The sequence below is a fragment of the Stenella coeruleoalba genome (assembly GCF_951394435.1).
Source record: "Stenella coeruleoalba genome assembly, chromosome: 5".
Lineage (NCBI taxonomy): Eukaryota > Metazoa > Chordata > Mammalia > Artiodactyla > Delphinidae > Stenella > Stenella coeruleoalba.
In genome coordinates, this window is record NC_137150.1 from 56,956,658 (window position 1) to 56,982,580 (window position 25,923).

Here is a 25,923-nt window from a genome sequence, read left to right on the forward strand (position 1 = left end):
AAGATTAGACATGTAATTAGGTGTTAAATAGTTCCACCAGCTCCTGCTTGCTGTTTAATAAAGCAGAGTGCGTTAAGAGTATCCCATATGCGCAGCTCAAGGCCACTGACACTAGAAAACCGCGTCTACTTTGCTCTTTCCCTGCCTCGTATGCCACTTGTCCTTGCAGCTGTCACCTCGAGGCCTCAGCACTGATGGGAAATGAGAAGCCACTGCACAGAGTAGCACTCATAGAACTGTTACTCTCCAGCTGAAGCTTCTGGAAGCAGGGGGAGTCTCCATAAAGAACTCAAATGAAACCGGAACCTGAGAGTTTGTAGCAGTGTTTCCCACTTTGGCTGCATATCAGAGTCACCTGGGAAGCTTTTTTTTAAATTGCAATGCCAGGGACCCACCCCCAGAGATTCTCATGGGTCTGGCTTGAGATCTAGGCCCCAGGATTTTTTTTAATTCCGCCTGATGATTATACTGTTCAGCCAGTGTTCAGAGCCACCACGTTTATGGTCCTCTTGCTGGGATGGGTATCAAGGTGAATGAGGAAGTATTTCGGATGTCATTATCTCAATATCTCAGAAAACTGTTTTCCCTCTGCCACTGACCCATAAGCAAAAAAATCAATAGTCTCAATGTACAAGTACAAAGCACCTTAACTGGATTTTTTTTTTTACAAAAATATAAAATCCAATTCATTTGCTCTTAAAATTATTAACAAGGGGAAAAGAAGTAAACTAATGTTTAGCATGTGCCTTGATTTACCTTAGGTACTTTTGCAACTATTAACCCATTAATCTTCCAAGCAACCCAGAAAGGCAAGTATTATTATTCCCATTTTCACAGCTGAGGAAACTAAGACACAAAGATGTTAAACTGACTTGTCCAAAGTCACACAGTTGGTAGGTGGTGATGCCAGAAGGCAAACAAAGAGTCCCTCTCTGACTCTCCTGCTCATATTCTCATTAGATCATGCTGCCCTTTCTAAAGAAAACCTTACTGAGTGATAATTCAGCAAGCAACAGAAACTTTCTGTCCAAGTCAATAAAAGGGACAGAGGGAGCAGGACAATCAGGAGAAGGAAAGAGAGGAGGTGGGGAGTGGGAAGAAGGAACGGCATCCCGAACTAAGGAAAGGATCTGGAAGGAGAGGGTGGCTGCAGCCAGCAATAGTGAGCCACAACACAGGAGGCCGATGTCAGTACCCATGGTCTTGTTACCAAGCAAGGGCTCGCTGCCCAAAGCCCATAAAAGCCAATACAATGGCAGTAGCTTTTGAGAAAAGAAAGAGCTTCACTGTGAGGTTGACCAGCAAGAAGACAGGAAGCAAGGCTCTCAAATCTGTCTCCCAGATCCAGGGATCAAGGTGAAATTTAAAGGGTTAGAGGAATTTCAAACTTGGAAACTGACTGACGAGTCTCGAATCAGTCCGTGTAAACTACTGGTGCTGCTGGAAGACAGATTTTTCTTATTGAAGGACTTCTCGCTTCATAAAGGTCTCTGGTCGCAAATGTCTATTCTTTGAGTTCCACAGACTGAAGATTCTTGGTCTAGGGTCATCCTGGAGACATGAGTTCCTGTCTTGCACACGCAGTGCTGTCTCTGTAAAATAACTCCAGGTCTGATTAACCAACAACATGTTTTAGGGAAACAAAACCAGTTTAAGCTGGTCAATGTTTTATGTATGCACTGTTTCAGTCATGCTTTCCAATAATAGACACTTATATGGTCAAGGCAGGCAGCAAACACAACCAGTGTGTCACTGTGTATCCTGCATTGCGCTAAAAGATGCATAAGACACAGCCCTGCCCTGGAATGCGTTGCTCTAACAGAGGTAAGTACCAAGAATTGGAAGCAGAGCTGAGGAAGCTGTTTGTGCGGGTCAGAAAAGACTTCACAGAAGAGGTGACATCTGAGATGGCCTTGGAAACAGAGGTACGCACTCACCTGGCAGGAAAGGCAGGCAGAGAGAAAGTGTGAACTGAGTCAGGGAGGTAGAAGCCCAGCGAGGTGTGTGCCTGAGAAATGGAAAGGGGCCCTTTATAAACTCCTGAGGCAAAGAAATTGTTACATTCTCCCTGACTCCTGCTTTCACTCAAGGCCAAGATTATATCTTCTAGGACATCTAGTTTTCAAACTATACTCATCTGCAATCATATAGTCATGGCTCAGCCAGGTTCACCCCAGTTCCTAGGTCATTTAATGATGGAATTAGGTCCAGGTCTCCTCCCCTTGCCCTCAGGCCTGTGCATCCACTAACACGGATCTCTTTTTCATGCTAAGATTCCAAATTACAAAATTTTATAAAGTGCTTTCTTTGTCTCTATATCACTTATCTAACCACAATTCAAATGAGATGCTCCTTGTCTTATAAAGTGAGCAGAGTTGAGGTGATTACTTGAGGAGCTCAGGAGGGCTGCATTTGAGCTGAGGGAACCACCAAACCAGCTCCCGTTAACATATTCTCAGTGTTTCTCTGAAGCCTGGAACTTTTTTCAACCTCTACAGAACCTTTATTGTGTTATCCTTAAAGCAGCTACTCCCTTAAATTTTAATTAACAACAAGCTTAGCAGGTTTTAAATAACGGTTTGTCTTTGTGAAAGAAAACTGGGGTGGAAAAACGCCAAATCCATTTCTTAGGATAAGCTGAGGAGTCATTAAATCCTTTCCAACAAATTTTAGACAGTTAATTAGAATAAGTATACCCTTCATATCTTCCTTTCTGTATCATCTTCAAACAACAGAGCAAGGGTGCAAAGCTGAAATAATGACACACAGTCTGAAGAGTATCCTAAGTATATTAAAATCACTGCAACCCCTTTCACTTTGAATGATTTCAAAGCATTTATAATATGGACTGTGTGTCTATTAAATTCTGGCTAATAACCAGGAACAGGATGGGAGCTCAGTAATTTATTGCTTTCCCTGAACTGAACGTGTGACACTTTTCTTTGTCTACTCCAACCCAATCCTTGAGGAGTGATCAGAAGATGCCACCAGAGTCAATGTTGAAATAGCTTCCTGAAAGTTTAAGCCAATCCTCATTCTTATGAAGTAGTTCGTTCAGCTTACATTAAAATCATTATTTCCTGAAAACTGACTAGTTTTAGTAACAAATTTAATTCCTATTCTATGTGTTTTAAAGATATTCAAAAGGAAACCTAAATAATTTTAAATATCCCACATCCAAGTCATTTAAAGAGCTAGCAGATTCAACTTCTAAATCTTTCTGAAAATGTCTAGGGCATCCATTCAGGTATATCTTTTCATTCTGGTCATCCATCCTGGGAGACCAAGGTGGAAATATGACTTCTTACATCTACACTCGTTGTCAAACCCCAGCCATCTCCCATGGTCTCTGTTCCTTCTATCTCTGATGCTGATCCAAGGGTTACAGAAGGAGATCTATTTCCAGAAAGTCAGTAGACAATGATTTAAAATACGCTTCCATTGATTTTTCAATTTACTGAGTCACAACATTTTGGAGCTGAGAGGGATTTCAGATGTTATCAATTTCAAACTTTCCATGTTACAGATTAAAAACAACTAAGTCCTAGAAAAGATAAGTGACTTTCTCAAGGCCACACAGCTAGTTAGTTTAAAAAACAAAAAATGGGGCCAATAACCAATTACTGACTCTGAGTACATGCTCTGAGCCTTAGCTGCTTAGTGTTTCCTGCAGACCAGCAACATCAGCATCACTGAGAGCTTGTTAGAAATAAAGAATCTTGGGTCCCCTTCCCGGACTCACTGAATCAGAATCTGCATGATCACAACATCCCCAGGTAATTCATATGCACATTGAGAATCACTGGGCTAGACAGTAATGTGTCTTTTCCCAGAAAGCGTGAGTATTGGAGACAAGTAGACATGGGTCTACCTTTTCTAAATCTCCTAGAAGCATCACTTTTAATCTAAAAATAATAGCATAATCTACCTTGCAGGGTTTTCATGATATGAGCATAACATAGATATAGGCATATACATTTCATGATATATACATAGACAATATATGCAAACTGTCTGGCATGTAGTATCTAATACAGTATATAGTAGTTAATATTATTTCCAATCTCATGCTTACCATTAATACTGTGCTCAACCAAAAGGAAAGCCACGAGTGACTATGCATCCATGAAGGAATCACCTTTCTTTCTTCCTTTGTTCTATTTGTTAAATATCATTTTAACTTTTATATGTGATTAAGATTTCTATGATATTTCATATTTATAACTTCAAGATGACAGAACTAATCCCCAAGCCAAGTCAGGACCGAAAGAATACAACGGTCCTCTAGTATCTTGACTCTGGATCCTATAATCCTGGCCGTTAGGAGCCAGAGAATATCTGCTGCCTCTGCTGCCATGATTTTCTCCGAGACTCAACTGCCAAGAGATGAACCCACAGATTTAGCAACAGTTGAACACATTTAAAAGATGATCTCTCGTCAGTAAGATGTCACATCTGTCAGCATCAGGGAAAACAGTTTGAAGAGAAACAGAGAAATAGAAAAAAAATAGAACCAAACCTGAACCAAAATTTTGGAAAAATATAGAATAATAAACTGTACCAAATTATATTTTTGGAGGAGACATCTTAGAGGGAATATGGTAATAACATCAATTAGAAAACTGTGTTTCCCTAACGCAGTGGCTCTTAATCCTAGCAGTGCATTAGAAACAACTAGGAGGCTTTAAAAAAAATTGAATGCACATTTCTGAGGGAGGCACCCAGGCTTCAGTGCTTTTTAAAAGATTCCCAGTTGATTTTAATGTGCAGCCAGGGTTGAGAACAACTGCCCTACAGCAACAGAAACCTGGTCTTATTTAACATGGTCAATCCACTGAGAGTTACCGGTTGCTATCTGATACACAGTTCCCCAAACTTTAAGTACTGGATTTAACTTCAGTGTGTACCTCTTCTAGGTCTTTTCACCATTCTTCCAGGACTTCCACCATAAGGAAAGGAGCCCCTGGACCAACATCCTCTAAGATGTTTATATGGACCAGTGGCCGAACCTCTTCAACTTACAGACATGATGAGAAAAGGTAAATCACTGGGACTCTGGAGGCTTTTCAGAATCATTTAACCTGAATACCCAGAGAGTATGCCAAATATATTTTGCAAGTGTTAATGTGGGATGGGCTCTACATTGAGGGAATGGGGTTTTAGACACTTTGGCCGTCCTCCTCCTTGCATTCTCCATGCTCACTCCTACCATGTAGCTTTACAAAGGCTGTTCCCTGTCAGAAATGCCCTTTACACATACACATATACACACACTGGTCACTTAGCTAACTCTACCTCTGCCTTCAGATATCCATCCAATCAGAACCTCCCACTATCCTCTTGATCAGCACAGAATTTGTGTTTTACTGTCCCCTGAATTTTCACCTCCTACCACCATACCTGGCACATAGTAAGTGCTCAATAAATACTGAACTGAAATAATGAAAATTGCATTTCAAGGCAGTGGACATATGGCAGGGAAGGAAAGCAAAAACTAAGAGAGAATGAAAAAAGGATAGACAAGTCCATGGAGCTCTCAAACTCCTTGGAAGAAAAGCCTGGGGTCGGGGAAGAATGGGGGAATAAGAAAAAAAATTAAAGGGCAAAAGCAGTGATAATGAAAGACAAAATGACAATTATACAGCTCAACCCAGCCTTCCAACTTGGGAGTAAATACATTCATAAAATTCTCTGGCCATTTTTAATATTTGGTTTCTCTTTCTTTTTTTTCTTCTGCATCTCTCTGTTTCTTATTGACCTGGTACTATTATTTGGGTTTGATGAAGCTAAATTTTAAACACAACTGCCTATACCAACATATTGCAGCTTAGGCAAGGCTCACCTGCCTGCAGTCTGACAGAAATCAGGATTGATAAATGCGGGCACAAGAAGAAGGACCTGAGGGAGGTTTACCTGAGTGTAAATTTTATAGCTGGTACTTCTATTTTTCCTTTTAAAAATCTGTATTTCCCTACAGATAAAATCCTTTAAAAATTCTGAAGGCAAAATTGTTCTTCACAATAATTTGGAAGCAACTTATTCACAATAGAAAATCTGTTAAATAAATCATGGAATGTAATGTACCACTTAGCAGTTAAAAATGTTTTGGCATAATATTAACTGACAAATCAAGTTGGAAAAGTGCATACATACTATAATTGCAGCCACAAAAATATATACATAGGAAAAGGCGTGAAAGGAAAAGTATGCTTCTTACTCCTCCATTTTCCAAATGCTTTGTAATATGTTATACTATCTTAACTATGGAAAAAATAGTGATATGATATTTAAGTAAAATAGGTTTTCACATGCTTTTTCTCAATGCTTAATCAAGTTATTTTTCATTTGCTTTCAAGCAACTAGGTTGAACCATCTTTCAGCAAGAGCTTTACTATAAGACTGAAATTTTGTGTCATTTTTAAATTCCATACTTTGTATGAAATTTCCTCATTTCTTTAAAATAAAAAAAGGTCACTACCATTGATGGTGCAGAAAGGCAGAGATTTTGTTGCCCTACAGGAATAGTGTGACTATCAATGGCCAGTCCTCCTTAGATTTTGAAGGTTTCATCAGAGCAGGTGAAGCATGATGTATTTGTTTCAACTTCTATTTATTCTCAATGAGTAATTTAATTAAATACATTTTTCATATATATATTTTTTTTACAAACAAAAGGATTAACATTTAAGAAGCAATTACTCTGCACTGCATGTTTTCATAAACTGTTCTCTTCTAATTTGTAAGATAAGGATTATTATGCCCATTTTACAGTTGGGAAAGCTGAGGCTTAGAGAGTTTAAGTAACTTCCAAGCGTGCAACAACTAGCCAGTGATTGAATCAAGATTTAAACCCAAGGTTGTACTCTCTCCCCCGCACCCCATGGCTTACATAGGCTCTTGTCAAACATGAGATATTCGGAGCAGCAGTGAACAACCAAGACCACAGGGGGAAACCATGATAAAACAGAGTTGAAAATTGTATATCACAGGAGATAATAAATATGTGAATACGATATATTGGCAATATTTGTGGCATTAAAAGGAGCAAATAATTAGCTTCATATCCTATACCAGTAAGATTCTATAAAACTCTTAATTACTACTTTCATGTTTTCAGTAACTATGATTTCAGTAACTATGGGGTTTAAAATAATTAAAATATTGACTCTAAGTAAATCATTTTCAGCAAGTTTTATTTATGGGATGGGGATTCCAAGCCTTATGAAATCAATCTGCATGACTTTGGCCTACAAAGTCAAAGACAAATGGAAAAACAGGCAAAGAATACAGCAATAGAATCTGACACTAAGCCAGTATCCTTAGTTTGATGTTGGTTCATTTGCCTGTACCTCTTTCTTAACCACACCTCTGTCTTCACTGCCTAATTCACAGACTCTTGTGGAACAAGACTCAGATTTTAAAACTGACTTTAAACAGCAGCTATTGCTCTGCTTAATACTCTTGGTGGCAGTAATCATGGTGATAAGGAAAGTAATGACGGTTGATAATAAATCTAGATAATTAAGGTCCTCAAGTTAATTATTTGCAAATAAATTAACTAGGTTGTCTGGAAGCACTGCCCAGAATTGCTGGTAACTGTTCCACCCTCAGTTTCTTATTCTGCAAACCTGGCCTCTGTGTGTTCAGCTTCTCCAACTGTGTTCCCCCGGCAATCCCAGAGGCCAGGCAGCCAAAAACCCTTGGCTCCACTCCACACTGCCTTATTCTGAGACCAGAGACAAACTTGTCAGGATATCGGCTTCCCTAGGATTCCTCAAGAGATGCAACATCAAGAAATAAGCTTACAGACAGGCAGAGCAACCAAGTGGAAGTAAAAGTCCACTGAAAATTCTGAAACCTAATTTTTATGGTTCGAGGAAAGTTGAAGTCAACTTTATATTTTTTTCATTATTTTAATTCAAAGCCAGTCCTTTTTCTGATCATCTGCTATATGCAAAACACTGGTTTCTATCCTTATCCTCCATTCCACATGCCCAGCAATGTGAAGGAATATTTTTTCTTCCCTGAACAAATTTCTTTGTTAGGTGAGCCAACGTTAATCTCTAAATCGCAGGAGGCAAAATAAAACAAGAGCAGCAATAACTAATTTAAAAATTAAAGAAGAGAGAGGTTATTAGCCAAGGACATTACCACTGAGTGTTTATCAAATATTCTTTGGATTGTTTATACTAAATATTGAATTGGTATAAAGGAACATTTATCACATGTTACCATACAGAGAATGATGATATAATAAACATCTGAGTACCCTTCATTAAGCTTAAAAACTAAAACAATCAGAATTTTTGAAGCCCTTGAGGGTGCTTCCCTAAGAGCGTCCCCCTCCTTATCCCTGCCCCCACCCAGAGATAACCACCCTCCTGTTTATCATTCCCTTGCTTTTCTTCATGAGTTTGTCACATCTGAATGCTTAAACAATACATTGTTTACTTCTAAATGTTTGGAGACTTTAAATAAATGGAATCATACCATATGAATTGTTCTGCAACTCGCTGTTTTCACCAAACATGGTCCCACGATTTATCAGTGCTGATGTGACTAGCTGTAGCTTATTTCGTCTGCTGTGTAGTATGCCATTATATGAATATACCACCATTTATTCATCCAGTCTACTTCTCATAGACATTGGCATTATTTCCAGTTCTTTTTGTACTGACAATGCTTCTATAAAACTTTTTGTTCATGTCTCCTGTACATATGTACAAACATTTCTTAGGTTTTACACCTAACTTGGGAATTGTTGATTCAAAAGTATGCACAGCTCCCACTTCACCAGGCAATGCCATTGCTTTCCATAGCAGCTATAGATATGATTCCATTGCTGTAGAGTTTTAGGGGTTTTAATTTTCATCAATCCAGAGGGTATTGTGCTTTCAATTCCCATTTTTCAGATTAGTAATAAGATTGAGTCTACGTCCCTAGTCCTTTTCTGTAAAGTGCCTGTTCTAACATGTGGCCCATTTTTAATTGGATTTTTGTCTTTTTCTTATTGACTTGTAGGAATTCTTTATAAAAGTCTGTTTTCTTTCATTTAAAAAATTTAATAGAATATAGAAAGGTAACCATTGAGAATGGTTGAAAACAAAATGAGAGAACTGGAAGATAAAGTGAAAGAAATACCTCAAAATCCAGAGGAAAATTACAAAGAGATGGAAATCTTAAGAGGAAGGATCAGAAAGTTACATGTGAATGATAAGAGCTCCAGGAGCGGGGAAAGAGATGGAGGAGAGAAATAACAATGAGACTTCCTTTTCTGACAGTATAGTAGACCAAATACACCAACCCTCCTGCAGCAACAATTTAAAATGCTATATAAACTTTTAAAAACTTTTATAAAAGTTTCTATTAACCCTTTGTCTATTGTGTGCAAACAGCTTCTCCCAGTTTACTTGTATTTTCACTTTCTTTATGATGTCTTTTCATAAACATGGTCTTAATTTTAATGTGTTCTCAGCAATTTTTCAACATTTTGAAATCCTTTCCTATCCCAAGTTCAAAAGGGTATGCTCTGATACAGTTAATATTTTGTAGGTTTGCCTTTCACAATTAAGTCCTTAATCACCTGAAGTTTACTTTTGTGTGTGGTGTGAACTAGGCATCTATTTTTTTCTGTACAGATAACCAATTGTCCAGCACCTTTCGTTGGATAGTTTGTCCTTTCCTCAATGATCTAAAAGTATACATGTATCATATATTAGGTTTCCACATATGCATGGATATGTTTCTGGATCTCTACTCTGTCCCACTGGTGAATTTTGTCTACCTCAGACAAACACCACCCCTGAGCTTACAAACATTAGCATTATAATGCATCGTGATATCTGGTATAAAAGTTGCCCACCTTGTTCTTTTGTAATCAGGATTGTATTTGCTATCCTTAGATGTTTGCACTCCCATACCTATTTTAGAATCAGCTTGTCCAGTCATGCCTACCCCACTTCCCAAAAAAGCTCTTGTGATTTTTATTGGAATTTTATGAAAGCTATTAATTAATTTGTGGTAAATTTGCATCTTTATGTCACCAAGTCTTTTTCTGAATATGATCCTTCGAATGATTTGTATAATCTAGGTAGAACTTACCTATAAATAATCAGAGCCTGGTATTTCCATTATGAGGATATTTTAAATTGATGATTCAATTTTTAATGATTTAGAACTATTTAGATTTTCTAGCTATTTCAAAGCAGTTTCAATAAGCCATACATTTGTAAGAATTTGCTACATAGTTAAGTAAATCATATATCAAAGTTTTTAAATGTCTTGCTATAAAGTTGTTTCTAATATCCTCTATTATCTTTCTAATCTAACTGTATCTGTACTTACAGCTTTTAAATTCCTGATATTTATTTGAGTCTTCTCTAGTTTTTCTTATCAGTCTCATCAGAGGTTTGTCTATTTCATTAGTCTTTTCAAAAAACTAATCTTTGATTTCATTGATTCTTTAATACAGTGCATCTTTTATTCCATTTATTTCTACTCATGGATATTATTTCCTTCCTTACACTTTCTTTTAATATATTCTATTAATCTTTTCAAAACTCCTTACGTTGGATGCCTAGCACATTAATTTTCAGGCTTTCTTCTTAACTAATATAAACATTTAAGATTATTTAGTTCTATCTAATAGAACTAATAGAAGGTGAGGATGTACATACATCTCAAAAACATAGAAGACTTTGGTGGGTGGAAGGCAGAACAGTGGCTGTTTTAATCCATGCCACTCTCAGCTCTGCCATATGAGATAATGAGTTGAGTGCTCCTGGGGCAAAGATACATAGCAACTCTGCCTGTTTCAACTCAGCTGGCATTCAGCAATCTATTGCCCCACAGATTCACTTTGTAGGATCTAAGAGAAGGCACTTTTCCTTGAAGTCTGGAAACTAGAGCTCTCAGTGCCAGAAAAGCTTGAAATTTTCCTAGAAGGAATACTAAATGTATTAGTGGTACAGTACAATGGGCGCTGATAGGAAGAGAGAAGCCAGGAGTCTGCTCTAGCCATGGTTCTCTGGTCTACTTGGTTTCACTTGGCCATTAAGCCTCCCTACACTGGCTGCCTCAGTGTAGGGAGGCTCAGTATTGAAGCCTTTTCTAGCCCACATAAAGGAACATACTTTGTGAGCCTAATAAATGCAAGAGACTGAACATACAAAGGTGAATGCGGTCTGGCTGTAACTCTTGAGCCACTCAATATTCACTGGGCCAGAGAGGCATAAATATAAATATTTCGTATGTTAAGTATTATGGTTACTGTGGTTAGGTTTCTGAAGGGCCTCCCCAAGTTATGACAGATATACATAATTCTTTATTCACACCTTCCCTCCTCTTTCCTGCACCTGCCAGTGCCCCTCACCTCTCTGACTGCTTTGGGACCCTTTGTAGATCTGTCTTCTTGCCCTTTCCAAGTTCTAGTACCCTCGCTGAGTTTTGTTTCTCTGACTACCTAGGGAGTCTCATTAAAACCCACAGTGTTCATAGTTACTTCTGGACACAAATGATGCCCATATCTAAATTTTCATCTCCTCTACCACTGCTTTTTTTTCAACCCCTACTTAACACCTGAAATGCTGACAGAGTTTCAGAATCAGTCTCTTAGCCTCCAGGAATAAACCATTCCAAACAGCCAACCACACTAACGTGAGTGATCTTTCTAAAGTACAAAGCTAATTATATCACTTTCTTGCTTAAATTCTTTTAGTGGCTCCTCTAACTTCAGAAGACATACAACACCCTTTATCTCTGACCCCTGCCTATCTAACCAGCTCATTACCTGCCACCCCCACTCACTGCATCCTGGAATCCAACCACTCTCAGCTACCCTATTCCCCTTATCAACTGTTTGCTCATTGGAGATTTAATTCAGTCTATTACTGAATCCTTTAACCATCACCACTTAAACTGTTATGGCCACCTTGGTTTAATTAAACATGAATTAAAACATTCATGTTCATAAATCAAGTCCTGAGCCAAGTTATCCATCACCAATCTACTGAATGCCCAGTTCAAGGAATGTCCAATACAGTGATAGCCAATTTGCCTGAAGCCAAATTGCCAAATACTAATGCATTTGCCAGTTGATCTTTTTGGTGAATTTATCAAATTTAGTTACTTACCAAAAACTTTGTATAATCATTGTAACTCTCATAGTTCTATGGGTTAGTAGGAACCAAAAAGACTGCAGGGGACCCAGATTTGGGGCTTTGAGACTCTCCTCCTCTGTCTCTCAGTCTCTGCAGCCATTGTCCCTCTATCTCTCTGCCCCGCTGTCTTTTCCTCCCTGTGCTCTAGACACCCTCTGTCTTCAGGGTCCCCTGTTCTCAGGTCTTCCTCCCCTCCCCCCCGACCCAGCCATGCCCTACTGCTCTCTGTTCTTTGTTTCCTCTCCTCTCTGCCCCTGGGTTTCCCCCTCTCTAGGATCAGCAGGCCAGGCTACATTATGCTGATTCTGCTCTTCAACTTTCCCCCAGCAGAGGGTCCCACCAATCTTGTCCAGATCCCTCCTGTTCCAATAACAGGACAAGAGCAAAGACAAATTAAACATTTTGTTATAAGGACAAAATAAAACTGTTCAAATAAAACTTAGCAGAAACTTCAAAAAGCTGTTAAAAATTCCCACCCAAAATCAATTACTGTAATCTTATGAATAGTTAAAAGAAACAAATTTTGGTTAATTGATAAAGTTGCCAAATCTATCAAAGTCATGAAATTTGCACAAGAATATCAGTGATGCTAAAATGTTAGCAAAACAGCAAATAACTCTAAAAAGGACTTGAGTAAAATCATTATAAACAGAAAGGCTCCCATATGAAATGCTAAATTTTTGCTATATCTATTAGAAGAATATATTCATACACATATTCAAAAAATATATATCTATGAATATAAGAATTATTTATAAAGAGACTAAACCTCCCTCAGAAACTTACTTAGCTTTAAAAAAAACAAACATCTTAAAATACTGCTAAAAAGAACATATTCATAAGAAGAATATAATTCAATGTATTTTTAAAATATCATCTTAAAATATTCTTAAGAAAATACATTCATATTAATTTACTATACTTAAAACAATGCTCCTTAAAATAAGTTTTTGTTAAATCTGTGATTAAGTGGGCAAATTATTCATTTGGCAAAGTGATCCTTCAATAAATTGGCAAATTGGCTAATCATGGTGCATTAGCCATTCGCTAACTGAACCTTTGGCAAATCAGCACCCAGCATATTGACTTGCTTCCTTTCTGTACTCATTACAACAAGTCTCCTTAAGATGCATTGTAATGATTGGTATCTCACCCAGCTCCCTCAGGACATGTCTTATTCACTTTGTATTCCCCAGAACTTGGCACAGTACGTTTCATCTTATGAAGACTTTAAAATGTTGACAAATGAATAAACAAATGAATTAATAAATGACATTTACCCTGCCTTAACATGAATAGTTTTCTTCCTGCAGGCTAAATACCAAGGGAATCTGAACTTAAATGAGTGAAGCCCAAGGAAAACTTTTTTTCTTGCACATTTTACTCTTTATATCCATGTTTGTATAGGTACAGCCTCATAAATAATTTGCTTGTGAACCATAGGACTACTATCAAACTTTAAGACACTATCCAAATATGGAGTTTGAAATAAAATTGTATTCTGTTGACTATGGCTTGAGGTAAATATAAAGCTTTATTGGACAATTAAAATTTTTTATACAAAATATTTTGTTATACTTGAACTTGCCTTGTAGTTTTATTAATAACTCACATTCTCCAAAAGGATTTGGGCAGAATGCTCCCTGTATATGTAGAAAAGACTGCACATATGTACTACTTGTTATTGCCAACATGTATAAATGCTGATTTGTATCCACCATACTGATTCATGGCTCACCATGAACCATGAAGCCACAGCTGCTCCAACAGAGCTTAAACATACTGCTTCGCCAGCATGCACCAAGGCTAGATCTGCTTCAGACTTATAAATCCAAATTCCTGCTCTATACCTATGGCAGGAGTATCCCCCATATTCGAAACTTATTTTGTAGTCATGCCTGAGTCATTATTCCTCCTGAGAGCTCTACTTCAATGAACTATTCTAGCCTTCATTCCCTTATTTCTCCCTCTACCCCTTTTAAGAAGAGTCCACAGAGAATAGACACAAAGAGCCAAAGAGAGATGAACTGTCCACTCTGTTAGTAGTGGCAGAGTAACCCCCAAAGTACAAGGCTTCCTAGTGTGAAGGATGAAGTTTAGGCCTGAGGCCCAAAATATAGCATCATGCTCATTCCCCAACCCCCCAGCTTTGAAGACAACTTGGCATAGGAGGGGCACCTCACTAATCCACTTAGTCTCAGGCTATGGACACTCCCTTCCCCACCTGGGGCTTACTACCTAGAGATAGGGAGGCCAAGGCACACCAGGCCTGAACAAAGGCAAGTCCAAAAGGATGAGAAAAAAATTGTGCCACTCATAAAGAGTGATCTTCAGTCTCACCCAAAATGTAGACAGGGTCTCTGACTGTCAGGCTCTGGCCTATCTCACCAATCAGATTAGTCAATCCTCACCTGAGCTCATGACACTATGTTTGTCGGGGAGAGAATCTATAAATGAACAATCAGCCTCTCCCTTCTTAGCCAGGGCAGCAAAAACACCCCCTTTGGAACCAGGAAGAATAGCAAAATAAGGACCCCTGCTTTAACACCCTCTACTATTCCCCCAGTCGTCCAAGTTAAGTTCTTGGGCATAAATCTAAACTATATCCTTTTTCTCACTTCCTCATCATCCCCTATATTCTATGAGTCACCAAATCCTGAAGTTTTATCTCCTAGATATTTCTCCATACATCCTTTTCTCTCCATCTATCCTACCTCGATCCTAGATCCAGCCCTGATCATCTTTTGCCAACACTATAGTAGCTATCCCCTAATTCTTCTTTCTGATTTAAGTCTGCCTCCATCGTTAATCTAATCTCCACCCTGAAGCCAGAGTGATCATTCTGAAACTTAGTTCTGATCATGTCACCCTCTGCCATCTTCCCATTAACTACAGGATAAAGGCCAAGTTCCTTAAATGACTTACAAAAACTCTTCATAACCTACTACCTCTCCAAACTCATCTGCCCCATTTCCCCTGTCCCACACTCATCCGAGTAATAATAAAATTTGTGTAGTTTCTGACAGTCAGCATGTAGTTGCAAATCTCCATCCTTTGTTCATGTGATTCCTTCTGTCTGAAATGCCCTTGATTCCCTGTGTCATGTGGTTAACTTGGATTCAATTTTGAAGATTCTGTTTAAGGCATTTCTCCTCCAGGATGCCTTCCCTAACCTTAATCCTTGCTCCCTGCCCTGCTCCCTCAGGCTGGGAAAATTACTCCTCTTCTATACTCATGCTGTGAATGGCTCCATCATTGAATTTACTACCCTACGTTGATATTTTTTTTCATGTTGGTCTTCCTGTTGGGTAGGGGCCACATATAATAACTAGAGGTTACCAGCATTCAAAATACGTTCGTAGACTTTAACTGAATCTTTAGTCCTCCAAATTATTCATTCATTCCTTAACTTATCCATTAATTCAATTAGCAATAAATTCATTATTGATGAATTTCATGAGTATGTCCCACCTCACTCATCCACTTTCATTTTGCTGAGTAATATCCTGATTTCCCAGATGTGTTTAGCCTGCATGGAAACCAATCATTTTCCCTCTTCTCTACACATCCCAGAGCACGTGAAGAACATTTGTTAACCATTTCCAAATTGTGATTTGTTTCTAAATTACCCATTTGAATCATTTTTGTATTCTTCTTGTTCTAGTAACATAACTGACTGATTACACTGCATCTCTTTTATGGGTATAGACTGATGTAACTGATGCAGTGTGACAGCCTACTACTCTGGAGCTGAGACTATTGCTCCCTCCTTGCTGGCCTCCACCTGCAGGAAATCCAAATCTCAATGCAGCCATTAGAATTAAATACATTTTGATAAATAACAACAGGAAAGTAACAAAAGATTATTATTTTACAGCAGGCCTTTGAAGCCACTCAGACTCAGCCTGTCTCTTCTTGCTTCCGAAGTCTGGCTTTAACTGGATGGGCATTGATTTTTTTTTTTTTTTTTCATTCAGGTTCATAGAGAATCAAGTTTAAGAGCTTTGATATAAATCCTACATTTTCCAAAGAAAATCTCACGAAAGAATGGGGAAACTTAGAGGATGGGTGGTGGCTAGCCTGAGGAAGTCAAAAGCCTGCAAGCTGGCCAGCCAGCTAGCTAGTCCAGAGGCACTGGGCCTGGGAGTTGGAGAGTAATAAAAAAGATGGGCTCTCAGAGCTTCTGGCCATGAGGAGAATGAGTGGCCATGAGTGAGTGCTGGTGGGAAAGAGGCAGGAAGGACACGGTCATGAAAAGATGAGGAACAAAGTCCTCTATTTAGCTATGATTCTCCTACTATAAAGGGCCCACTCCTCAAGGAAAGAGTAAGATTTATATAAACTACCTCATGAAGAGAACTTTTAAATAATAGTAATAATGATAATAAACTAATCCATTAATTTTATACTCTAATAACCAGATTAACATATAGTCTTCCTTAAAACCTTTTGGAAATATACTAAGTACATACATGTTCTCACACTTCTATAGGGAATCTAAATATCTAACAACCAGTCCAGAATGAACCAGCGCCCCAGAATGTATGCCAGCCATAAACACCAGTAAGGCCATCCTGGAGCATGAAGCTGAATAGAATCCCTGAATATACACACAATTATACAAATAACAGGCATCTCTTTCCTCCTCTGCAAAGTTCCACACTGGATTCTAGTACTTTTTCAAGCAACGAGAGTGACTAGTGATGAAAATTTAAAAGGAAAATCTGAAGTCTGTCTCATGTATGTTGGCTTTTTGTCTGAAGCTTAAAATAAAAATGGCATAAGAGCTTCTTTCTCCATTTTCAGCACTCTATGTGTCCTCCTCTCTGTCCCCAAGCCCTAAAAGCCAGCAACTCCCCCACTCCCACACCCGTGCAATCCAAAGCTCCCTTCTTCGTGGCTACTTGGTTGCCTGTGTTTCCAGAATCCTTGAGCATTGCCTCCTTCCCATATTTCTCACATATCTCTCCAACCAGCCAGCATCCCCAGCAATTTCTCACTTCTTTTCTGCCTTCTCTGCCAGACATTATTTCAAATCCAACCCTCCACTCATAAGCTTTCTACACTATTCACTGCCTTGACATTCTGTCCTTTAGAAATTCTTTGGAGAAGCACAGCAATTTTGGGATGTTCTGATGTCCATGTCATAAAGGTGTAGCTCCCCACACCATTTCTTTTTTATTTTTTTGAATTTAATTTTATTTATTTTTTTATGTAACAGGTTCTTATTAGTCATCAGTTTTACACACATCATTGTGTACATGTCAATCCCAATCGCCCAATTCATCCCACCCCCACCCCCACCCCGCCGCTTTCCCCGCTTGGTGTCCATACGTTTGTTCTCTACAGCTGTGTCTCTATTTCTGCCCTGCAAACCAGTTCATCTGTACCATTTTTCTAGGTTCCACATACATGAGTTAATATATGATATTTGTTTTTCTTTCTGACTTACTTCACTCTGTATGACAGACTCTAGATCCATCCACGTCTCAACAAATGACCCAATTTTGTTCCTTTTTACGACTCAGTAGTATTCCATTGTATACATGCACCACATCTTCTTTATCCATTCGTCTGTCGATGGGCATTTAGGTTGCTTCCATGACCTGGCTATTGTAAATAGTGCTGCAATGAACATTGGGGTGCATGTGTCTTTTTGAATTATGGTTTTCTCTGGGTATATACCCAGTAGTGGGATTGCTGGATCATACGGTAATTCTATTTTTAGTTTTTTAAGGAACCTCCATACTGTTCTCCATAGTGGCTGTATCAATTTACATTCCCACCAACAGTGCAAGAGGGTTCCCTTTTCTCCACACCCTCAGCATTTGTTGTTTGTAGATTTTCTGATGATGCCCATTCTAACTGGTGTGAGGTGATACCTCATTGTAGTTTTGTGGGATTTTTTGCGGTACGCGGGCCTCTCACTGTTGTGGCCTCTCCCGTTGCGGAGCACAGTCTCCGGACGCACAGGCTCAGCGGCCATGGCTCACAGGCCCAGCCGCTCCGCGGCATCTGGGATCCTCCCGGACCGGGGCACGAACCCGTGTCCCCTGCATCGGCAGGCAGACTCTCAACCACTGCGCCACCAGGGAAGCCCCTCATTGTAGTTTTGATTTGCATTTCTCTAATAATTAGTGATGTTGAGCAGCTTTTCATGTGCTTCTCAGCCATCTGTATGTCTTCTTTGGAGAAATGTCTGTTTAGGTCTTCTGCCCATTTTTGGATTGGGTTGTTTTTTTTTTTTTTTAATATTGAGCTGCATGAGCTGTTTATATATTTTGGAGATTAATCCTTTGTCCATTGATTCATTTGCAAATATTTTCTCCCATTCTGAGGGTTGTCTTTTCGTCTTGTTTATGGTTTCCTTTGCTGTGCCAAAGCTTTGAAGTTTCACTAGGTCCCATTTGTTTATTTTTGTTTTTATTTCCATTACTCTAGGAGATGGATCAAAAAATATCTTGCTGTGATTTATGTCAAAGAGTATTCTTCCTATGTTTTCCTCTAAGAGCTTTATAGTGTCCGGTCTTACATTTAGGTCTCTAATCCATTTTGAGTTTATTTTTGTGTATGGTGTTAGGGAGTGATCTAATTTCACTCTTTTACATGTAGCTGTCCAGTTTTCCCAGCACCACTTATTGAAGAGACTGTCTTTTCTCCATTGTATATCATTGCTTCCTTTGTCATAGATTAGCTGACCATAGGTGCGTTCCCCACACCATTTTTAAATGGGAACATTTATTAAATACTTCATGTCAGTCATTCTCCTGGATAATCTACTTATGTCATCTCATTTAACCGTAACAATGTAGTTACACATTATTTCCACTTTGCAAGGAACTGAGAATTAGAAAGGCTGAGGAAGTTGTAGAGATCACACAGCTAGTAAGCCATGAAATCAGGTTTTGAACTAGGAGACAGTTTGACTCCAATCTGTTTTTTTCTTTCCGTAGGTTACTGCTCGAAAATTTTAAAAAATACTAATAAAACTATCCAAACTTATGGAGTCTGGCCTTGATTTGACTGACATTTTGTAAACTCACTCGAATGTTTACAGTACAGGAAAAGAAGTCTGGGTCACCACTGGACATCTCCACATTTCTTATAAATCTCAAGTCAACAGAGCCCTAAGCAACCCTAAGCCTGAGAAAAATGTTAACCAGGATAAACTCTGTCTATTATTACCGAGGGGAAATAAGATATTAAGTTGATAGATTCCTCATATATGTTGCCATTTATTTGAATTAATGCTCCATTAGGTATTCAGAGAGTACAGAAAGATCAATGATGATCAGCTGGGGGTTGGCAAAGGAAACAAACCCAAAGCATTATTTTAAGGGCTGAAGGGATTGCTTTCTTTCTTCAGACTTAAAGAAAAAGCAAAAGTATTGACAGCTAGATATGGGTCCCAAGGAAAGAAGGGAGACTCATTTCTGCTCAGGATTGGGGTGTGTGTGTGTGTGTGTGTGTGTGTGTGTGTGTGTGTGTGTGTGTGTGTGTGTGTGTGTGTGTGTACGTGCGTGTTGGAAGGCAATAGTCACATGCTGGGATCCAATTGCACTCAGGCAGGTTTGGAGGACCCCTCTCGGCCTCTCTGCCTTAGGAAGGCCTGAGCAGCGACTTACTCTTTAGGGGTGTGTTGATTAACTGTGGACTTCAAGTAAAACTGTATTATGTTCAACCTCAGAAACATTTACCAAAAAATCAGGGACCATGACCTCCTGGACAAAAGGAAAACTGTCACAGCACTGAAAGCAGGAGAGGACCGGGCCATTCTCCTGGGACTGGCCATGATGGTGTGCTCCATCATGATGTACTTTCTGCTGGGAATCACACTCCTGCGCTCATACATGCAGAGGTAAAGCCATTGGGTGCTTGGGACTGTCTTTTGTCTCCCTTCTCCCTCCTCCCACACAGCTTATCAATCTTGAGGTCCTCTTCCTCACCTGCTTTCCTAAAAAGAACTTTGAGCAGCGCCTGGCACATACTATTTGTCAATAATGTTATCTAACAATAATGATAAAAATAGTTATATGTATAAACTGCTTACTATGTGCCAGGGACTTGCCATACATTACTTTTTAATTCCCATAACTATTCTACGAGTATGAATATACTCATAAAAATGGCAAAACTGAGGCTCAAGATAGATACAATTTGCCCAGTGTCATATAGCTTTAGTGTTCGGCAGAGCCAAGATTCAAAACCACATCCTGTTAATTCCAGAATCCCTATTCTTGCCTCTTCACACCTCTGTCCATTCTCCACCTGCATTCCTTTCCACCACACCCCACTCTTCCATCACCCCAAATATTAGTGGTTCTCAACTGCACATTTCAACTTCCTAAGAAACTTTTAAGAATACTGACATCCAGGCCCCACCACAATCATTCCACAGGGTCAGATTTAGTAGGTCTGGAGTGGGACGCATTCACCAGTATCTTTTAAATTTCCCCAGGTGATTCTAATAGGTTGAAAAACACTACTATGCACTAACTTTTTAAATTAAAGATTTTGAACCCTTCTTATTTAAATATTTGCCCTAGGTTTACTGAATAGAGAGGCAATTGAATACTGAGTTGTCAAGTGTTCCTCCTGAGTAAGCCACATGATAAACCTCCACAGCATCTCTAGCTAACTGTTGTCCATAAATTGGACACTTTGAGCACAGGGAAGCCCAGCATTGTTATAACTAATGGGGAAGGTCTCAGAGTGCTTCAGCTTAAAGAAACGAGGCCCTTTCAAATGAAAACTTGAGGTTTCAATCCAAAAGAGAATCAAACCATTTTGTGGCATTCATTTCCCCACCTAAATTAATACTTTCATTTTAGAAGGAAACTCTAGTTGAAACACAGTAATCTGCTAAAATTAAGGCATCATCTTTCCCATTTGTGGCTGCTCTGCTCTGTTTCTCTGATGCCTTCAGCTGTGCTGCTTCTCAGTGAAAGCTCTGATGCCTCAGGCCCCAAGAGTTCACTGACTCCAAAACCGCTTTCAGATCCTCACATCTGCTTAGAACCATCTAAGACTTTTTTCGTCCTTGTATAAGCAAAATCTGACCACCCATGTCCCAGGAAAATACAAATTGCCACACCAGAGGGGGTCAGTGCTAGTATCGTGGCTCTGGTATGAAACTGGACATGGAAAGGGTGCCCTGTCAACACATGTCCAGCAAAAAGAAGGGCTATTAATCTGCAAAGAATGTTTTCTGATCACTCTGGTAATCAGCTTATATCCAGAAGCAAAACATTGATTCTGGGTGTGTTACTTCCTAATCACAAATATTACCCTTGATCATAAAATTATAAATGTTTTAGAATGAAAAGCTGACCAATGGGCAGCTGGAGGGTTGGTTTGTTTGTTTAATCTTTCTAATTGAGAGGTCCCAGGGCACTGATAAGAACCCATTAATCTGCATATAACAAGAGCCTCTTTTCCACTGTTTGTGGGGAAGAAGGGCAGCACCATGGAACGAGCCCGGGCAGTAGAGAAATAGAGGATTGGATGGAATCACAATTTCCATCACTTATTAGCTGTGTGTCCTTGCATGTATTTGATTTCTCTGACTGTCAATTCACTCAGCTTTAAAAGGAATTAATACCTAACCTATAGGGTTATTGGGAGAACAAAGAAGACAATGTATGTAAAGCACCAGTTAGGGTGAAGGGGGATGCAATAAGTGATTGCTCTTGGCATAATCAAAAGGTGGAGTTATCTTTTCTCCCTTATTAGAAAGACCTTAAAGAAATATATCACTGTCCTTTCATCTGTCACATTGGACCTCAAGCCCCTCCACCCTTTCACCATCTCTCCTCCCCTTCTCCCTTACCCCTTCGCTGCCTACAAACTGGGCAGACATTGCGAGGTGAGGACCAAGGCATGGCAGGAAGCAGCTTAAAATGCAGAAACGCAGGGTGAGTACAGGTTGTGATGTAAAAAGATGCTGCCTTATGCTTACCAATGAATTTGATAAGGAAAAATATCTAACTTAAATCAAGCACTGGAAAAGATGATACTATATCTGATGGAAATCATTGGCAAAGTTCTCAGATGCCAGGCAAAGTTTGTCTGTGTTTATATTATAGTTAGCCTAAAGCTGCTCTATTTAAAAACATACACATTAACAAATAGGTTGTATTATAGATCTTGAAGATTTTTCAGGTCAAGGAGCTGACAAATGTTCCCCTCTGATTACACCTTCTTTGCCCTTGGCATTTGGGCCTGTGCTTATTCTCCTCCTCTCTGTGTAGTGTGTGGACCGAGGAGGCTCAGTGCACCTTGCTGAATGCATCCATCACGGAAACATTTAACTGCTCCTTCAGCTGTGGTCCGGACTGCTGGAAACTCTCTCAGTACCCCTGTCTCCAGGTGTACGTTAACCTGACTTCTTCTGGAGAGAAGCTCCTTCTCTACCACACGGAAGAGACAATGAAAATCAATCATGAGGTAGGAGCTGGGCGCACACTGCATCTCGTTCACCCCCACACAGCTCCGCACCGTTCCATCTCTCTATCAAGTTCCCCTGTGCCAGCACTTCAAAGGAAAATGCCACTAGGAAGCAGGCCCTTCCTCATCCAGTCACAGAACTCACTACACTACTTGACTCTCTTACTTGGGAAACATTTATTTTCTGTGCAAGTGGTGGTCAAATCACTCCCCATTTTGGAACAGTGAAGATTTAGCCTTTACTTTCATTTAGAAGGGTAAACATTATGTCCTTATTGATACACAAATAGACTTAGTCTTTCAAAGCAAATGTGCAGTTTAGTCACAGCTGTACAAGCCAAAGAGCAAGATATTTGTCATATACCTGGGAACCACGGGGTAAAACTATATTTTGCTTTTCCACGGTCATTGTCACTTCATTCTGTGGTCTTGGAGATGTAACTTAAGCTCTCTGAGCCTCAGTATCCTTTTCTCTAAAAATGTAATAACAATGACCATCTTGCAAGGTCATTCACTGTGAGGATTAGAACAGAGTATGGAGAGTGCTGAGCAGAGCACAGGTGAGACCTTCAACCCATGGTCACACTATGTGGGCCTGTGCATATTTCTTCACATGTGTTATGTTCATAGAGGCTGAATTTTGCAGCACTAGCACATTCAAGTCCACGTGCTGGATGCTCAATATGTATTGTATTAAAGCTGCACATAAAATATGCATTTAAAAGGTCTGGGATGACGAGTAACGTGTCAGCAGAACCAACCTGCCATTATCAATTTTAAGTTAAATACATTGTGTTTTGGATTTATGGTAGCAATTTAGATGGCCAGAGTACTTTCATATGCCAAGACAACCTGATACCATTCTCCAACAGGACAATTGGCTCTCGTCACCAGGATACAATTCTCACAACTCTAGCCTTTCTTGTAAAAACTTTTCATTACAATTATCAGCACTTAAATGATACAGATTATATGTATTGAAAAAAATTCAGTAGCTGCAAAGCTTGATACTAGAACATAGGATTCGTTTTGTGATATATTAACAAAAAGTAAGTAAACCCACCTTGCATTTTGGTTACAGTAACTTAAAAGAATTCTTGCAAATATCTCTGAGGACACAATGTCTGCTCTGATTTCCTTTTGTTTGTGGTACCCACAAACAATACCAGTCCTAATCCTATTCTACAAATATACATAGCTTAGTTCTCCCACAAAGTATACGTTTTTCAAGATCCCTCAAGCCGAGTTTTTAAATCAAAACTGACCTGTAATGATGAATGTCTGTAAAACTCTCAAATCTCCAAGGAATTGGAAATTGGCCAAAATTGAATAGGCATCAAAAAGTGGGACATATTTCCATTTTCTCGTTTTGACACTTTATCACTACAGTATGAATGCAGTATGAATGAATGCAGTATGTAAGCTATAAACCCTATGAATGCAGTATGTAAGCTATAAATCGGGAGTGAACCTACCATGGAAAATCTCAGTTAAAATTTTAGGACCAGTATTCTGTCTGCTGTCAGTATGATACTAGGTCATTGTTTGGTTTATTTACCTGTTTTTAACTGTAAAACATGCAAGAAATGAAAAAGTACAGCTCAAGCACTTGTTATAGAGATTCCCCCACATAACCACCATGAAAGCAAAGAAATAAAACATATCCTGCACTTGCAGGAAATCAGAACCTTGCAGTTCTGGTGACTAATGTTATTAAGTACATTTTCATTTATTTATTGGCATTTTGAATATCCTTTTTTTTTATAATGTCTGTTCAAGTCCCTTGTTTTCTATTGAATTGATTCTATTAGATGGTTTCTTCTTAGTATTCATTGTAGGAATTCTTTAAATCTAGATATGAACCTTCCTTGATTGTTGCGTTGCAAATACCTTCTCCTGAAATGAAAGGTGGCCTTTTCACTCTCTTAATGATGTATTTGAATGAAAGAAGTCTCTAATTCCAGTGCAACCAAACCTTGTCAATATTTTTCTCTTTTCTCTTTTTTCTTTTTCCTTTCTTCCTCTTCTTCTTCCTTTCTTTCGTTTTCTTTTCTTTCTTTTTTTCAAACGTTTGGTTGTCCTGCTGTCTGTTTAAAAAGTCTTCACCTACCCTGAGATCATGAAGTCATTCTCCCAAACTATCTTCTAGAAATGTTATTGTTTCTCCTTTCACATTTAGAGTACAATCTGCCTGGAATTGATTTTTATGCAAGAGTCAAGTTTCTAGGTTTCTTTTTTATTCATATGGACAATCATTTGTCCAAGTCCATTTATGAAAAGAGCACCCTTTCTTCACTGGATTATTTTTATGATCCCATTTTCCCCTCTATTTTCTTGGAAGTTATGTGTTCTGTCACTATTCTTTTAGTGTTTAACTAGTGATTACAACTTGCAATCTTGACTAATCAAGGATATTAAAACATTTTAACTCCATTTATTCTCTTCTCAAGTTATATATTATCATCATTTTTATTCGATATATACTTTAAGCCCATGAAGATATTATTATTGTTTTTGTATATAGTAGCTATCTATTTAGATGTGTCCACATCATTTTCCATTTTCTTATTCTTCATTCCTTCCTTTATCCTTGGTCTGGGATCATTTTTTCCTACTTCCTGAAGAACACTCTTTAATTATTTAGTGCAATATCTGCTCTAAAGAAATCTCTAAGCATTCATTTATCTGAAAATATTTTCTTTTCATTTTCATTCTCAAAGTATATATTCACTGAGTATATAATTCTAAGTTGGCTGTTATTTTATTTCTGTACATTCAAAGCATTCCATTGTCTTCTGGTGAGCATTACTACTATTTGGAAATCAGCTCTCAGTCTAATTGCTACTTCTTTGAAGGTAATTTTGGTCTACTTTAAAGATTATTTTCTTTGGTTTTCTACAGTTGAACTACTATGTGCCAAAGTAAACATTTATTTCTATTTAGCCTGCTTAGTGTTCCCAGGGCCTCTCTCCCTCTTCCTTGATGTTCTTTGTCAATTTTAGAAGGTTCTCAGTCATTATCTCATCAAATATTATCTCTGCTCTCATTCTTTCCCTCTTCTCCTTTTTGAATTCCTACGGACTGTATGTTAGGTATTCTCATTGTATCCCCTGTGTGTCTTCCTGTCTCTTTTGTATTTAATATTCTCCCTCCTTTTGTCTCTCTGTGCTTCATTATAGATATTGACCTACCTTCTGATTCACAGTTCTTTCCTCAGCTCTGATTAATCTCTTAAACCCATCCATTGAGCTCTTAATTTCTCTTATTGTATTTTTCATTTCTAGAATATCCATTTGGATCTTACTTATAATTTCTAGTT

General features: G+C 38.7%; 1 protein-coding gene across 1 annotated transcript in view; it reads left to right on the forward strand.

Moving 5' to 3' along the window:
• The first annotated feature begins 4,281 nt into the window (after nt 1–4,281).
• Nucleotides 4,282–25,923, forward strand: part of KCNMB2 (potassium calcium-activated channel subfamily M regulatory beta subunit 2) — a 29,348-nt gene continuing 7,706 nt past the window's right edge. The window contains exons 1-3 of the mRNA XM_079921382.1: nt 4,282–5,039; nt 19,846–20,016; nt 22,409–22,604. Of these exons, the coding sequence (XP_079777508.1) occupies nt 4,984–5,039; nt 19,846–20,016; nt 22,409–22,604 (423 nt within the window). The 5' untranslated portion in view covers nt 4,282–4,983. The remainder of the gene's footprint in view (nt 5,040–19,845; nt 20,017–22,408; nt 22,605–25,923) is intronic.